The sequence below is a fragment of the Alligator mississippiensis genome, chromosome 1 (genome assembly GCF_030867095.1).
Source record: "Alligator mississippiensis isolate rAllMis1 chromosome 1, rAllMis1, whole genome shotgun sequence".
NCBI classification, from domain to species: domain Eukaryota; kingdom Metazoa; phylum Chordata; order Crocodylia; family Alligatoridae; genus Alligator; species Alligator mississippiensis.
Window position 1 is genome coordinate 256,754,225 of NC_081824.1, and position 17,113 is coordinate 256,771,337.

Below are 17,113 nucleotides of genomic sequence, written 5' to 3' on the forward strand. Positions count from 1 at the left end.
ATGCTGTCTGCCACCAGGATCTTCCACTCCTGATGGAAGGGAACACCCACAATCTAGGAAGTGAATTCACATTTTAGCTCATAGCTTCTCTGAGGCTAGCCTAAAGCATGTTGTTTTGAGGGTGGTTTTGGTAATATGGAAGTTGTCTCATTAGATCTGTGCCCTCCCAAAAAATGACACACTCACTGACACGTAAAGCTGAAGTCCCAAAATGAAACTAATAAATCCTAGAATTAATTCTTTGAACCATTCGACCCAAATTCTCCCTTTAGATGCAATGCCCTCAAGAATAATATATTTATGTATGCTTATACAATCGACTGATCTGATCTTATCTGGAAGCCAGGACCTGAATTATATAAAGAATAGTGAACATTTACGGTTATCTTTACTTTTGCTGTCCTGCTTAGCCTAAATACAAGATAATATAATGCTAAGAAAAAAAAAAAATTTAAAATTAAAAAAATCTAGAAAACGTTTTAAAAACCTTTTTCTTAATATCTAATAGAGAATCTATATTTATTAGGTTTTGAAGTTACACTTCATAGGTACGAACACATTTTTAAAATAGATTTTTACATGTTGTTATTTCATCTTTGTATTAAGAAAAATACATGCAATATTAATAATTTTGATAAAATATACCTACCACAGATTTAAATGTAAAGCTTTGGAGCCACCTTCTGGCAGTAAGAAAACACTACATCTGAAATATTTCTTTTTCAAACTTAAAGGAAAATGAGAAAAAGAGAATTTGTGAGAAAGACTAGCTCAAATTATGAGGGCAATGACTCCGGGGGGGGAGGGGGGGGAAAAATCACTGTAACCTAAACCAAATGCATATACATTCTCTTATCTCCAGTTAGTAGATATGACAATTTCTTCTGTGCAAGACAGAATAAGTCTCAAAAATAAGATAATGAAAAAGGTGAAAAGAAAAACATCAAGCTATTGGAGTTAAAACTAAAGTAGCATGGGTTAATTCTATTTTTGTTACCACACTGTCAATCTGGGATAATTCCATTCAGTGCTTCATAGTGTGATTTAGCTACATTTTACAAGTCAAGATTATTGGACTATGATCAAGACCTAGACTGTCAAGTACATCCATGACCTCTAGAGGCAACTGCCTGAGCTCACCTATTTACAGTAGTGACCATTTTTTTCATCCATAGCTTGCCTAAACTGCTGCATGTTTTGGGACAACACAGCTCACAGGGCCCAAGACAAAGTTCACAGGAGATGAAGGCAGAACATCCCAGGTTTAAAGGAAGTTGATAATGCAAACAGCTGCATGAAAGATTAGAAACTGACCACTTTGAGATGCAGCTACAAGCCCCTGCTCTTGAGGAAAGTATTTCTACAAGAATGATTTAAACAGAACTAATTCCTGAAACAAATTCTCCATCAACCAAGGAAAGAAAGATGAGAATAGGATTCCATAAGGTCATCCAAGTATACCGCTATGTGGTTGTGTTTCCCAGGGTTGCTTCTCTGTACATCAGTGATGGGTGATAAAAAAAGAAACCCTAAAATCCTTAGGTTTGGGCTCAAACTTCCAAAGACACCAGCGGTAAAATAAATGTTTAGGTCAATTAAGAAGGTCACCAACTTCCCTCTGAATCCAGACAAAAATCTTCCTCTGACTGAGACCTTTCAAAGTTTACAACAGCATTCTAGCTCAATTCTGATTTCAGTTCTTATTTTCTTTTCTGTAGCCTCCTCAATCTTTTCCCCTTGAATTATCATGTAAATGGAGAATTAACAGCTCAGCTCCATCATGTACTACACTACAGGTAGATTAATATTTGTAAAAAAGTGATGCTCTTCCTGGGTGTAATATTTTTACAGTACTTTGTGAAGAAAATGTTTGCTATAAACACCTCTGATTCTGTTAAATAAATAATGGATTTAAAGTTCATATGGCAATAGATCATTAAGAACATAACTTTTCAACAGACTTTTCAAGATGCCATATTACATTTTGTTTCCTTCTTAACACTTTTGTCACTAAATGCCACAAGGAACATAGTATTATCTGTAACCCATTACAGTATCTTGCTGCTACTCTTCCAATCTGACTATAGATGTGATATATATACGTACACACAAGGAAGTTTTGGTGATATCCCTTCATTAGACCAGAACTTCATTGCCAAATCTCACACAATCACATTTTTTGTGGATTTGGATCCTCATGAAGTATTATTATTATTAATCTCAATGACATTTCTATAACATTACTGGAACATTTCCAGTCAAACTTATTTTCCAATGTGTAAACTATCTTTCAAGGTTTAAAATAAATAGAACTCAAACACAAAAGGAGCTGGCTAATGTTTAGCAGCCAACCCGGGCCCCTCACTTCAACTCCTATTATGATGGAAATGAATTCAAGAAAATTGAAGCAACTTTTTCTATGAACAGTTTTTTCCCCTCCCCCAAACTGCTAATATCCTTAGAAGCAGTTGTTATTTCTATCAGCATCCCTTTGGATTAATATACATTTGAGTCCTCAGGTCTCACTTCCACTGAGTTCCTAAACACCCTGACATCTCCTCCTCCAGGCATTCTCACACAATACAGCCAGGCCTCAGCAGATATAATCAGAACTGAAGAGCAGCCTTCAGCTTTTTCGTTTGAGTCTATGTCAGATGTCAGTGATGAAAGATGTACAATACTTCCCCACATGCATGCTAATAATATATTTCAGATTTGACTACTCTGACCCAGGTGCATAATCCTCTATCAATTTTTATATTGTAAAAATTATAAAGGCATTGTACTTGTGAACTTTTGCTAAGGCTGTTAGAGTAATTGCAGCTGAGATATGCTTAAAAGGTATCAAGATTATAGGCATATTGGAACAAAAAGGTTTTGAACATTTTTTTCTATACAGACTGATAAAGTGACACAAACTGATCTATTCCCCTAATTAAGAAAGTAAATTCCCAGTTGATCATCCATTTCTAGTTCAGCAGTTGTAATATCCAACATGCTACAGTTAGACTTCAGTCTGTCAACTTATATTGCACATCTAAAAGGGATGAGATAAGTACACTCAGGAGTGCTTTGCTTCCGATTCTCCCATCAGTTGAAAATGGGTCATGGACACAACTCCTGCAAGGAATTTTCTGAAGCTTAAGACAGATTCAGTATTGTACTGTGACACTATACAAAGACTGTTACAGGGTTTCCAGTTCATGGCAGGTTGGTGTACTTCCATCTGAGTCTTGCATGGACATATACTTTATTGGAGGTGGTGGTGGCTTGAAAGATGGAGGTCTGTTCATACTAAAATAAAAAAGGTAGTGTTTGAAAATATAAGAACTCATGATGCACAAAAAAAATGTACTTACTTAGGCAGGCATGTATCCAAGCATATCTATGTAGAGCTAGAATAAAGCAAAACCCCAGGTTCTAAATTCTCAAACAGCTGCAAATTCCACAAAACCAGGGTACATTTTAAAGGGTTTTCCATACCTATATTTCTTTAAACATTTTTGGTATTGATTCAGTCTTTGTAGGTTAGTCTAAGCTGCATAGATTGAACCAATAAACAACTAAACAGACATTCTCTTTTGATACCAGAAATGCAGCCATATGTCTGCAGTGGCTCAGGCCAGACGATGGAGGGTAATAGATCATGCCTCCCTGCTCACTTGGAGCAGACAACTTGGGCTAAGTCTAGCCCATCCACACTGTGAGGGGCTGTTTGCAGAAGAGGTGCAAGGCATCCTGGGATGATGGGGAACTATGATTTAACTTGACTCTGAAGAAGATCTGGGATAAAAGTTCAAAAAACTGATTTAACCTAAATCAGTTAAATCTGATACTACACCCATCCAGGTTTATCTTAACCAGTTTATACCATTTTGAAAGCAGTTTATGTGCGCTGAACTTGTTGTGTTACAGATTTGAACCAGTTTCTGATCCCTTATGCCTGTTTATATGCAATTTCTGTCCCTAGTCTAGAGGAACTGAGTTAGTTTTCTATGTCCTTAAACCTCCTACCACAAAACTAGGGTCTCATATACAAAGGGTTAGTGGGAACACATTTGTGTTGAATGCAAGAAAAATGTCAATGACATATTTCACATCTATTTATGAAAAAGCAACTTTATATATTGAGGTACTTGAAAAAGGCCCCATGTTGTTTTCCCATCCATGCATATATGGATATGCATATTCATGTACAGATATATGGAGAGCAGCGTTCCCTCTAAGCTGCGAGGTGTCCACAGCTGTGCAGGCGCACCTGGCAGCATAGCATAAGCGTGCCTATGTGGCTGCGCACACCACACAGCTTAGAGGGAATGCTGATGAAGTATATCACATGTGGATATATGAAGATACATACATATTCTATATAGAATAGAATGTAAGTGTGTATGTATACATGTATGTATAAATAAGTGAATATGAATGTTCACATATTAAAAGTCTTATCTTGAACTTAAAAATATGGATCTGCACTCACACATTCTTCTGTATTATTCTCTTTCCTTTTCTCCCATTAATACTTACATTTCTCTTTGGTACTGACACCATTTTCTGACCCCTAAAATTATTATAAAAGTACAAAACAGAAGTAGAATTGTCATAACCACTGGCCAAGGGAACTGGTTATTGCTGTTATTCTTCACAGTGCCTGAAGAAGACATAGGGAGAAATAATTCAAATTCCAGTTAGTAAGAGACAAAGGAAAATAATTTCTACTTGATTTAATTAATCAGGCAACGTTCCATACATGTATACACAGTAGCCCCAAACTTATGTGGAATTTCCAGCACCTTTACATTTAGGTGTCTAAACATACATTTCTAAATCAGGATTTAGATACTGAAGTGGTTTAATTTTAATTGGTGCTAAGATTACAATTCCATTTGAAGCATTCCCTACTTCTAAAGGTCAGAGTACTTACCAAGGTATTTTCTTAGGTTGAAATAACTGTGACTTGCATGCCCCTTCCCCTTCCCCCCATTCAGCTTTGGAGATGCTATGAGATTGAGAAACCAAGAGAAATGTGTTCCCAGAGCCAACATCTGTATCAATTTTTGCATCTGGCCCATACCAATCCATTCTGACATTTTCTAAACAGACATCATGCTCTGGAAGAATTTGTTCAGTTTTCTGAACTAGGGATAGTCGTCCAAGAACTTGCTCAATATTTTGGTTTCCTACGAAAGGATATTTGGATGCATTAGCTAAATTTACAAGACTTCTCATAGATGGAAATATATTTATCAAAGATACTAGCTCCTCAGTTTAATGCTAAGCTTCCCCCTCCCAGCAGTACACACTGAAGGCTGAAACAACTTAAAGTCACACTAGAATGCAGTGCACTGGCACTATTTAGTAACATTTTTGACTCTGTGGTAAAGAAATGTAGCAATTTTTAAGCACAGTGTTAAATTGCTTAGCTTCAGTTTTCACCGCCCTTGGGCACCTCCAGACAAGCACGCACATGTGGTTTGTGGCACCTCAAAGCTGTTTGAGGTGCCATAAATCCCCTGGAAATTTGCAGCGTGGCATCAAAATTTTATGCCAGGAACTCCCAGTATCACAAACATCTGCAGCAAAAAAAGTGGCTTCTGGAGCCTGCGTTGTGCATGTGCCAACAGACATAGAGGCTGGGTTCTCCAGACAGACACTTTGGCTGCTGTCCAGAGTGTCTTCCCTCCTTTAATTCTCCCCTAGCTCCTCCAGCATGGCAGGGCTTGAAAGGAGTGGGGGAACATTTGTTCTTTGAAGGGGGATATTTTGACCTCCACCAAAACAAGCACAGGGGCATGAACAGCACCAAAAAGCAAATTTGTGCCACTGCTAATTTTAAATAGGCACACTTATCTGGATGTACCCCTTGTTACTGAGCATTTCTCTAGTCCATTGGAGTTAATTGAACAACGTTTATAACTGCTCAGACAATCTGAGTCAAAAGCTCACAATCAGGCACAGCAGCTCTATTTTTAACTTAATACTACTTTTCCTCTACTGAGCTGAAAAAAAATATCTTGCATCTTTGGCGTGAGTGAAAGTCCACAAAAATACATTTTTCATTTCCATATTTTTGGACTAGTAGTTTGGATGATAGCTACAATGGTACCTCAATCTCAAACCTCAGATTAAACACAACTGCCCAACGTAAAGGCAACTATGATAACATGAATGCAATTTGAATTTATATAATCTGACAGTGGAAAAATACACAAAGCATAGAAGCTGGATTTACCCATATTATTGTCCGAATTCTTTATTGTAGATAGGTTTTCCCATCTAGTAAATGAAGTTAGGCTGGCTACTGTGGTGGAGGATAAATTACCTAGAAGATATTAACACCAATGTATTAACAGCCTGCTCGTTTTTATTACTAAAAGTATTTAAAAATCAGTTTTCAATCTAATTTAAGAACCTAATGACAGACTAAAAATCAGATGCCAGAATCTAAATCTAATATATAGACACACATCAATATCTGAACAAAATTTTGATCCATGATACATTGGATAAAAGCAAGCCTTTATAAAAATCAAGTAGAACAACATTGGTGAAAAAACAATGGCACAGCACTTCTGTGAAAGAGAGAGCATTCCACCTGCTCTATATAGATGGAGTAATGGAAACCAAGAGAAATCAGGTTACTTCCTAGAGTCAAATGGAGTCTGACAGCAAATCCAGTAATATAACCCCAGCCTCCTAACTCCAAGTACTGGGTCTACACCACAAATACCATCCTTTGTTTGCTTGTAAACAGTTCCTTTCCCTTCCTACTCTTACAAAAATAGCTAAATAGTATGTGTTCTCATGACTGGTATTGCCTTAGGACATTTTTAGTTTTTTTCTGTACCAGTCCCTCTAGTTCATGGCTTTTTCCAAATTATCACCTACAATACTTAACCAGATTACTACATTTGTATGAGAACTGACAGCACTTACCATGAGGTGGGGTTATATTTTGACTAGGATGGGTCATACTCATGAAGCTTTGTTGGGTTGCAGTAGAGGCATTCCTTCCTGTATAAAACAATAAATTTCCAAATGACATTTTACAAGCTGTTATTGCTACCTCAGCATTAGCATTGGTACTTAATGGTACTTCCTCTCCTCTGTTACTAGTAGCAAATGAAATAACAGACATAACAGAAAAACACTGGTACCATGGTGGGTACTTAAATCTAATATACCCAAATGTAAATGCCATTGGTAAAACAAGCAGAAAATGCTGTATTTATTCACATACCACATGCACCCTTCCCTCCCCCATCAAATCAACCCTCCAAAATTGGGGTGCGCGTCTTAAGCAGGGAAGCTAAATTTTCCTCACTGGAATAGAAGCAGGGTGGAATAGAGCCGCAAGTCATAGCTGCCACTTTTCCCTGGGGCTGCAAACTGTAGGGGAAGAGTCCAGTGTTAACTCTTTCAGCCACTGGTGGCTTTTGGTTGAAAAGCAACTGAGCTGGGTAAATGAGCTGCTGAATGCACTCTGTAGTATCTTGATGAGGTTTGTGGTGTGGAAACACCACTTTATTATTCACAGCATCTTATATAAAGAACTTTTTATTAGTAAAGAAGTGACAATCTTGTTGCTACTGCCCTGGGGCCTAGTGTTGTGACCATTCTGTCACACCAGAAAGTTCCTGCTGCCCCACCCAGACTCCTGGGATACTGTACTTCCTGAACACTTTGTTACACAGTTTCATAGACATTAGGGCTGGAAGGGACCTCAGAAGATCGAGTCCAACCTCCTGCCCCAGGGGCAGGAAGTCAGCTAGGGTCAAAGGATCTCAGCAAGATAAGTGTCCAAAAGCTTCTTAAAGGAGTCCAGACTAGGTGCTTGCACCACCTCTGGAGGGACCCTGTTCCAGGCATTGGGGGCTCAGAGAGTAAAGAAGTTTTTCCTTATGTCCAGTTGACTACAACTCTGGAAAAAGCTTTTTTCTACATTCTGCCGTCCAACAAACAAGGTGCGTTTCATCTGGGGGGTGTAAAGCACATGAGAAAATAAGGTACAATATTTGATACGAGCTCTCTCAATGGATTTCTACAAAATGAGGTAATTTGTTTGACTTTTAACGAGTCAAACATTGTGAGAGTCTTAAAAGAAAAACATCAGCTCCAGCTTCGGATAGAAGGTCATGGTCCTTCTTTTGCTCAAACACGTTAAATGCTCAGTTCCAGAAAGGATGAGTGTTTATTGCTGGATTTTTATAACACCTCTGCCTAGTGAAAATCTGTAGCTATTCAATACCAAAAAGCACTACCTACTTATTTTTGGATTTATTGTTTGCATTAATTCAGCATATAATCAATCCCAAATGAGATTAATCCCAATTGCGTTAGTACAGTGTCTAGCACAATGATGCACAGTCTGCCTTAAAGAACTTGAAACGTAAATGCACATAAACCATAACAAAGACAGGAAATATTAGGAGATCATTCTGTTACCAAGATTGAGTGACTTTAAGAACAAAAATACTCAATACAGCTTTCTCACAAGATTTTAGTTTCATATTCTATATTTATGCCATAGCTCAACACACCGCTACTAGGCTTTTTACCATATAGGTTTCATGAATTCATAGCTTCTCTTTGCTTTCTCTACTAAGTAATTTTATAAAGGTTTTACCCATGATATAGTTTAATGTTATCACTATGCTACTAAACATTTTTAGTTTCAATTTTGCCGCTGACTCAAGTCCTTCCATAACACATCTGCAGATTGAAGTTCACCTTGTATCTACTGACACACGCCCTCAAGGAGGGATAACTTCCCTCGAGTGCCTAGCCAGGGATCCACAAACCTAATGTGAACACTTATTGCCTTCAAGGCTAAGTACAAACAGTCAAAAAGCCCGAGGCTGAATTGGTTCAGTCTTTGCAGATTAGTCTAAACTACAGAGATTAAACTGAAATAGAAGTAAATAGAGATTCAGGAAATGCAGCGACATGCCTGCAGTAGCTTATACCTGCAGAAGCTGTAGGATACTATAAAACACGGCTGTCTGGCACCTCCAGTATGGGCTGTGCGTTTGCTTTCTCTTCCTGCTGTCCCCAAAGGTTTCTGGAATGTGCAGCTTCTTGCCCAAAGTCACAGCAGCAAGACTCTGCAGGGTTGATCACCACTTCCTCTTTCTGCTTCCGGGTGCCTCTGGCATTTGTAGTCCACAGTTGCAGCCAGCAATAAGTTTGATCAGGGGAAGGGGTATTTAACCCCCCTCCCTGGTCCCAGACCTTAGCCAGGGTTTGCTTGTGGGGGTAGTCCTCCCCTGCCTTGCAGACTGGGCTGCATCCCCAGCTGGGCTTGCCCTCCCACCCCCTTGTCAGCCAGCCCTTATTGCCCCAGCTAGGGAGCAGAGGGGTGGGGTCAGCCTTGTTCTCTGGAGAAGACAGCACAGCCCAAACCAGGGGTGCAAAACATTCTGGGATGCTAGGGAACTGCTGTGATTTAACTTGAACCAGGAAGAGGTCTGGGACAGAAGTTTCATAAACTAGTTTGACCCAGATCAGTTACGTCTGATACTACATTCAACCAGGTTTATCTGAAACCAGTTTCAGCCATTTTGAAACTGGTTTATGTGCACTGACCTTTTGTTCTGTTACAGGTTTAAACCAGTTTCTTATCACGAACTGGTTTATGTGCAACTTCTGTCCCTAGCCTAAAGGTTAAACAGCTTGGAATCTGGATTACCATTTGAGAGGAAAAGCTACCATATCTGTCTTTCTTTCACAAAGTTTAAGTCCAACATTTTTCTGAATATTAGTAAGGCAGAGGTAGGAATGGCAAAATCAACTTGAGATCTGATTATCAGTGGAGATTAGCCATACCAAACCCCAGTCTCTAATATTCCCTGGGGACCAATGATTGTGTTCTGTAGTGGGGTGAACAGCCACAAAATATAATGCTATTTGCTTCACAACATAGAGTCTGTCTAATATTGCACAAGAGATATCAATTTAGCTCCAACTAAAACTTGCAGATATTGATATTTTATTCCAAAACTCCAAAAGCAATAGATTAGGGCCAATTTGGATTTATTTGCCATCTGTACATCTCTGGTGGAGATTAAATTTATTTATTTTTACAAACCATTTTTTAAGCTTGTTACATATGTCTAAGTGTGATGAAATAAACCTGTGGGCAACAGGGGTGCTCATATTAGCAATTCCAATCAAGAATATGGCACAGTGTATTACTCCATATGAGACTTTGCATTATAATATAATGTAATCATTGAAGATGTGTTTCAGAAGGAAAGATGGACTGAGCTATTGACATTTGTTTGATCATATGTTAATATATTATCTGTGGACCATTACATAGCGAATAATTTCTCACAGAGAATTTTTTTCTTATAGCTATAAGGCAGGCTTTCACACCTCAACTTTAAAGAGCTAGCAATCATGAAAAAACAAAAACAAAAACCAGTACTTGAAGACTGGTTGGCTTAAGTAAATGGGTGTGCACTATGAACTCTTTCCTAGGTAGGATAAGATGTTGCATTTTTCCTGAGACAAGCTGTGCCTGTGTTTATTCTAGAGTGGAAGAGTCCCGGGATGGGCGTATATACACATTGCCCTTCCAATCCCGGTTTAGTGAGTGGCTGAATGACTGGCTTTCTGCCGTCGATTCAATGATGCAATCCTGGGACAACCACTCAGACATAAACTTGTGATGTCCCAGCACAGGGACATTGCAAACAAGAGCTAACCCTTGATATCACGTAAACCTTTTTAGGGTTTATCCTGGGACAATAGATATGGACATCTGAATGAAACTGCTAATGATTCCTCCCATGACAAATGATGATGTCTGTTTGTTTGTAACCTCAGAGTAATGACTGAAAATCATTATCAGCTGCTGGCCAGTGACAGCTACATTAAAGGTGTCAAACCATTTTCCATATCCTTAAGCCTCCTACCGCACTCATGACTCTCTCTACAGAAAAAAAGACTAAACTGAAGGGACAATGAAGACTCAGTTACCATCTGCCATTACAGAGAATACCTAGTCCCCTTTGAATCTGAAGCATAACGCAAGGTCAGAGGTGTAATAAAGCAGCCTGGCACTGGAAGGGTGGCTGGGATGGAGGGGGACGGACTTCTGGCTGCTGAAACTGCTGGCATGGATGTGCAGCTGCTGGGGCAGATGTTATTTTTCTGTTCCCTCCCAAGTCAGCACCTGGGGTTGCTGCGTGGGTTTCCCTGTCTTAGTTACAACACTGTGTGAGGTCAGTCTGTACTGCTTGTATATGCATGTAGATTCTAGCATGCCATATAAAGCTCATGAAAAGTTCTGGGTAACTTATAGGTTAAGATCTTACCAAACAAAAAATTAATCTAAAAATGTGTGTGTCATTTACTTACTGGAGGGTGTTGCTGTCTTGCTTGAAGATGTAGAATTGCCATGACCTTGTGTGTCTGTTGTAGGATTAAGCTGGCCTGTTGGAAGAGGAACACTTTGCAAAAGTTGCTCTACAGAAATATTGCCATTTCCCTTTCCCATGGCATTGTTCCATGACAGGACAAAATGCTCACGATTTCCCTATTTAGTAGCAGTAGTTGTGGTTAATTCACAGACAAACAAACTTAAGGAACAAATGGGTATTTCAGCATAAAACTCGAAAGTGATTTTGCTGTGAACTAGGAACACAGAAGGACTGTAATTGACTTTGTTTGTGAAACTCTCTAGGGAAACTAGTCTCAATTTGACACAAACTACACCTGAAAATTTCATCTGAAGTCTGGATGCTTTGGATTGAATGTTGGGTCTTGTTTAAACATGAAGCCAGTAAAAGATGAGTGCAAACACAAGTAAAATTGTGGAAAAGGGTACATGAACTTCTATCACAGAAAGTCAGGATTGGAAGGGACCTCAGGAGGTCATCTAGTCCAACCCCCTGCTGAAAGTCCCAACTAGATCATGCCAGTGAAAGCTTTGTCTAGATGGGTTTTGAAAATAATATGAAGCCCTTATTTTTCCAGCTCCAGTGAGCAGATATTTTAAAGGGTGTGAGAGTTCAGGAATCCTTTCTGAAATCCAATACTACCTCTACTCATTTAAGAGTTCAGAAAGAATCAAGCAAAATGCTTAGTATTCCTAAGCATATCCTGAACCAGCTATTTAATCAGACATTCAAACTCTGACACAAAGCAAATAGTCTTCCCAAAACCTCTATTTACCCAGGCTTCTTTCAGACTTGTTAAAGGAAGTCAAACCTTCCTGACACCTGTCTGCACTGTGCAATCTAAGAACTGGTGCAAGCATAAGAAGGTGAGACAAAGCTATTACCCAACACTCAAAATCTAGGCATCTCTGGTGTTACACTTGAGGGATTAATAAAGCAGCTAAGCGAAGAGCAGGCTGCACTTTCAAGAGGTCTTGTTCTGCCTTCCCCAATCTATTTGTGTTCACTTGTATCACTTCCTTCATCCCAGCTGTCTTGTGGATTTCCATTAAGTATACATGAAATAAGAGAAGCTAAATCAAACAACTTTTGTACTTATGAAGATTTAGAGGGCAAATCCTCTACACTTCCTAACTCAGCTGCTTCCCAGAGGAAAGGGTGACATGGATGTGGAAAGAGATGAGGGAATTAGAGAAGATGAAGTGGTGTTAATGCAGAACACTTCACAATTCAAAGGCCGTGCTCTACAATGCAACTGTAACCGATTCCTTTGATTCAGTTACCACACAGCTGTTTCCTGACCTGGTCCCAGGGGACCAGCCGTGTGGAAGTTCTGATTACACCACAACTTTTTCACCCATGTTTTCTGAACTCTTTACAACACATGTTCCTGCTAAGCTGGCAACTCAATTATGTTGGTAGTATAGTATTAGCATTAACTGCTCAGCTCCCTTATACTTGTGTAATATAAGGCAAGATAGAAGACTCATTTTATTCAGCAGCTTTCTGCCTGTTCCTGTGTAACCCAGATGATTGAACCATCTTATTGTGTGTATATTGCCAACAGAGTTTTTGCACTATTTTCTTTCCTCCAGTGTGTAGTTTGCAATACTTTTCTTCCTCACTATTCACGTTGCCAGTGTTTTTGTATTGATCTGTTGGGCTGCATTTTATAGAACCCTAACTGTAGAGCATATGTATCCTATGTGATGCATACCAGAATCAAATGGAGTGGTCTGTTCCTATCAGATTTAAGTTTGTGAGTTTAAAACTGCTAGAGGGACATTCACATAATTTAGGGCCCTAATCACCTTTGCAATAAAGAGAATTCCTGCTAACTTCAAACAGAAGTTACACAGCCCAAAAAGGCTGTTTATCCCAGGTAAGACATTTCTGTTCAAGGAAGACAATGAGCTTGATATTACAAGGAAATATAGAACTAAGTATGGTGTATGCCATGATAACCAATTAACAGCCTTCATAAATCTCTGCCTTCTGAAAACCTGTGTTGCATTTGATTGTGACAGCTGTAATTAAAAGAAATGAACTGTGGAATTATGGAAACAGTAGATTAGAGTAACACATGACCAGAATAGAGTAAATTTACCCAAGAGAGTAAACTTAAAAACCAGAAGCAAGCAATGCTTGGCATTTGCACATAATCCCCTTCTTAGAAGTTTAAGCTGACTGAAGGCACATGCTAAAACATACAGACACTGTTTGCAAGTCAATATTAGAATATATAAATGCATTGTCATCTGTGAGCCATGCCTATGGTGATATTATGAGGAAGATGGGGATTAGGACTAATGTGTAGCATTAAGTCTTCTCCATACTCTTAGGAATTAAATTTTTACTATAGGGATGTCCAACTTCTAAATGGCTGGGGGTCAGACACTGCCCCATGCACAGGCAGCCTGTGACACGCACATGCACAATGCTTCAACCTGTACATGTGTGACCACTCAGCTCTCCCATTGCACCATGCCACAGGCTCCCCCACTGCTGTGGGTGGAACCCCTGCCCCTGGACTGGGAGAAGGAAGCAAAAGCTTAGGAAGGTGTGTGTGCGGGGGAGGAGGGAGGCGGGGAGCGGGGTGGGAAGGGACAGAGAACACCTAGAGACCCTGGCTGCAGCAGCCATATGTGGCCCGTGGGCCACCAGTTAGGCAGTCCTGCTTTACTGCATGTAGTTCATCTTTAAAATACTGGAGCTGTTTGTACAGCTTTGGACTATGAGACTGAGTAGATAGGGAAGGAAAAAAACTTGTCTAATCTTGGAATTTACAAGCTACCAGCCCTTTAGGAAAGGGCAAACAACTATTTCCTCAAAATAGAAATATCCTCTAAAAAGGCAGCGTTTGGAAGGGGCAAGGGGATGCTTTTTCCAGGGAGACTGGAAAAAGCATCCCCACCTCCTCCTCCCCACAATTACTAGCCGATACAACCTCTCTCTTTTGAGATCCCACCAAAACACATGCAAGGCTCAGACAGAAGAGCAGCTCCCTGTTTTATCTCATGGCACTTTCCAGTAAGCGCCATGAGTTACAACAATCCCCCAAAACCAACTGAAGTTGCTGTTGTGTTCCCGTTTCCCGGGGGTTGAGGAATCCAGCTGCTGGCTGTCAACCTGCAGCTGGTTTCCCCTAGCAATGTTCCTTTCCACTCCCAGCCCTGATGCTGTTTTCAGAATGGGAGGGGGGAAAGGAAGCATAGGGAGCTCATTTTGGGGGTTCCCCAGCCAGTGCTGGAGAGCGGAATGGGTAGATTAGAGCACCCCCACCTCATGGGGCTCCAATCTACCTGCCCCACCCTCCAGTTCTAGCTGAAAAATCCCAGATCAAACTCTCCCCACTCCCTTCCCCCCCTCCCATTCTGAAGATAGCACCAGAGTAGTGCTGAGCTGCAGTCAGCTTTACATGCAGACACAAGTTACTGAAGTAACTTTTGGAGCACCTTCACCTGAACCTACATGCAACGATACTTCAGATTTTTACAGGATCAGGCACTTTTAAAATTGTCTGCAGTTGTGCATTTTTGTTTGGCTGTAGAGCACTTTCAGGGACCAGATCAGGCAAAAATTGTCACTTCTGTGTGCACTTGCAAGGTGAGAGGCTTAGAACTTAGTCTACTTCAGATTAATCTGTTGTAGTGTTGTTAGGTGTACAACAGATATGTTGCAAGTTAATCCCTCCAGGAGAGTGGGATTAAAACTTTATACTTCCAAGTAAGTCACACTTCACCGTGCAAACTCCACTGTCAGCAAATCCCCACTGGGTCTGCCACAGACAGAAGAGAGAAAAAAGCACAGTCATACATTGTAAATTTGTTATTTACTACTGTACTGTGTGTATGTTCTGTTGCTCTGATACTTAGTTTCATTTTTTTCTAGCTGTAATGTGATTCCATTTCCATATACCATCTCGTGTGTGTGTGTGTGTGTGTGTGTGTGTGTGTGTGTGTGTGTGTGTCGGGCAGGGGGATATTTAAGTAAATCCACTTTCAGAAACTAATGCATATTAGGGCTGTGCAAAGCTTCAGTCACTAATTTGATTTGGCAGAGATTCAACCTGATTTGGTGCCCAAATCTCCAAATCTGAATTGAATCAGGAGACCCTTTAATCTCTCCGAATTGAACCAAGACCTCCGAATCTATTCGGAGAGATTTGACAATTTGGACAGACACTGCTTTAAAAATGTTTTTTCTATGTATCTCAAGGTAGCAGGCAGCTCATAAATGCCAAGATGCTGGGGCAGATGGAGCATCTCACAGCAGCGTGTGGGGACTCTCCAGCATACTCAGCAGCAGACCTGGAAGTGGACCAGAAGCACTTTTGGTTCATGTCTGGGTCCACTGGGGAGTGTACAGGGGTCCCTCTCTGCCTTCCTGGCTCAGTGACTGGTACCTCCTGGGCCTGGGGGGGGCACCAGGGGTCCCCCCCCACATGGCTGGTCGCCTGTGACCTCAAGGTATGTAGAAAAAACATTTAAAGCTATGTCTCTATTGCTGAATCTCTGAATCAGCATCGGATCTTCAGATTTGGATTCGGCCAAATCAAATTGGGACAGTGATCCAAATCGCTGTCCCCAATTCAGACTGAATCAGGATCTGAATCAAATATGGCCCATTTTGCATACCCCTAATGCATATATCCTGAAACACAAGTGTGGCGGCTAGGCACCACCACAGGCTCCCAAAGGGGAGAGAGTGAACCCCACAGGCCCTATACCCTGGGAGCAGGCCCCTGGTAGGTCTAACTCACCTCCTGCAGGGCAGCCAGAGCAGGAGCCGCACCCGCGGCCACAGCCGCACAAACCGGCATTACGCTGGCCGTTTAATCAGCTGTTTCTGGCATGGGAAACAGCTGAGCCAATCCCATTGGCCGTACCGGCCACTGCAGGAAAGTTTAAAAGCCTGCCAGATCAGGGGCGGAGAGAGAGAGAGGGCGGGCGGGAGGGCGGGCTGGCTGGCTGGCTGGCTGGCTGGCTGGCAGGCAGCAGCTCATTAGGCAGGCTCTGGCATGGGGAAGAAGCAACCCAGCCTGTGTGGCTCTCGCAGGCAGCACTAGGGAGAACTTTAAGCCTCCTACAGGAGGCAAAGCAGGGGGACCTCCACATCCCCCGGAAGAAGCTGAGACCGAGGAGGCAGGGGAGCTCCCTGCGTACAGTAGGAGGGAAGAGGCATCTGAGACCCCTAGAGGGGGCAGGGATAAGGGAGGCAGCCCTATAACTCCCTCCTACTCAGGGGAATATTTTCTTCAAAATAAAAATGAACCCTGAGAGGGGAGGAAGAGCAACTGGACCCAGGTAGACAGGCCCTCCGCCATCCTACGGGCCCAGAGACCATCATCAACATGTATCCAACCAGTTGATGAGTGGACAGGGTGTAGGGGAAGCAGAACCCCATGGAACATCGCACCCTACAATCGTAAGTACCGCCATCCATTGGGACGGCCCCCCGGGAAAGATCAAAATTGAAGACCCCCCTCATACTAAGTTTTAACATCAAAGTCATGACAGGCATGACATCACAATAAGAATAAGAGCAGAGCAGCATTTTTCACATCATTTTATTCTTAAACTCTCATGTATAAGAGTGGAAAATGGAAACATAGCTATTGTTTTAATTTAGAATGAGTGCTCTTTCACAAACCCCTTTCCTCCCACCCACAAAACAAGTCCTTGTATGCCTCACTAGAATATGAATTA

General features: G+C 41.0%; 1 protein-coding gene across 2 annotated transcripts in view; it reads right to left on the minus strand.

Moving 5' to 3' along the window:
* Positions 1 to 477: 477 nt before the first annotated feature.
* CD96 (CD96 molecule) overlaps positions 478 to 17,113 on the minus strand; it is a 49,751-nt gene continuing 33,115 nt past the window's right edge. Inside the window, exons 12-16 of one of the 2 annotated variants that reach the window (XM_019476027.2) lie at positions 11,365 to 11,439; positions 6,937 to 7,014; positions 6,233 to 6,322; positions 4,528 to 4,651; positions 478 to 3,294 (exon numbers count right to left, since the gene is read on the minus strand). In XM_019476027.2, the coding sequence (XP_019331572.2) occupies positions 3,186 to 3,294; positions 4,528 to 4,651; positions 6,233 to 6,322; positions 6,937 to 7,014; positions 11,365 to 11,439 (476 nt within the window). In that variant the 3' untranslated portion in view covers positions 478 to 3,185. The remainder of the gene's footprint in view (positions 3,295 to 4,527; positions 4,652 to 6,232; positions 6,323 to 6,936; positions 7,015 to 11,364; positions 11,440 to 17,113) is intronic. The other variant, XM_059720532.1, reaches the window with a different exon arrangement.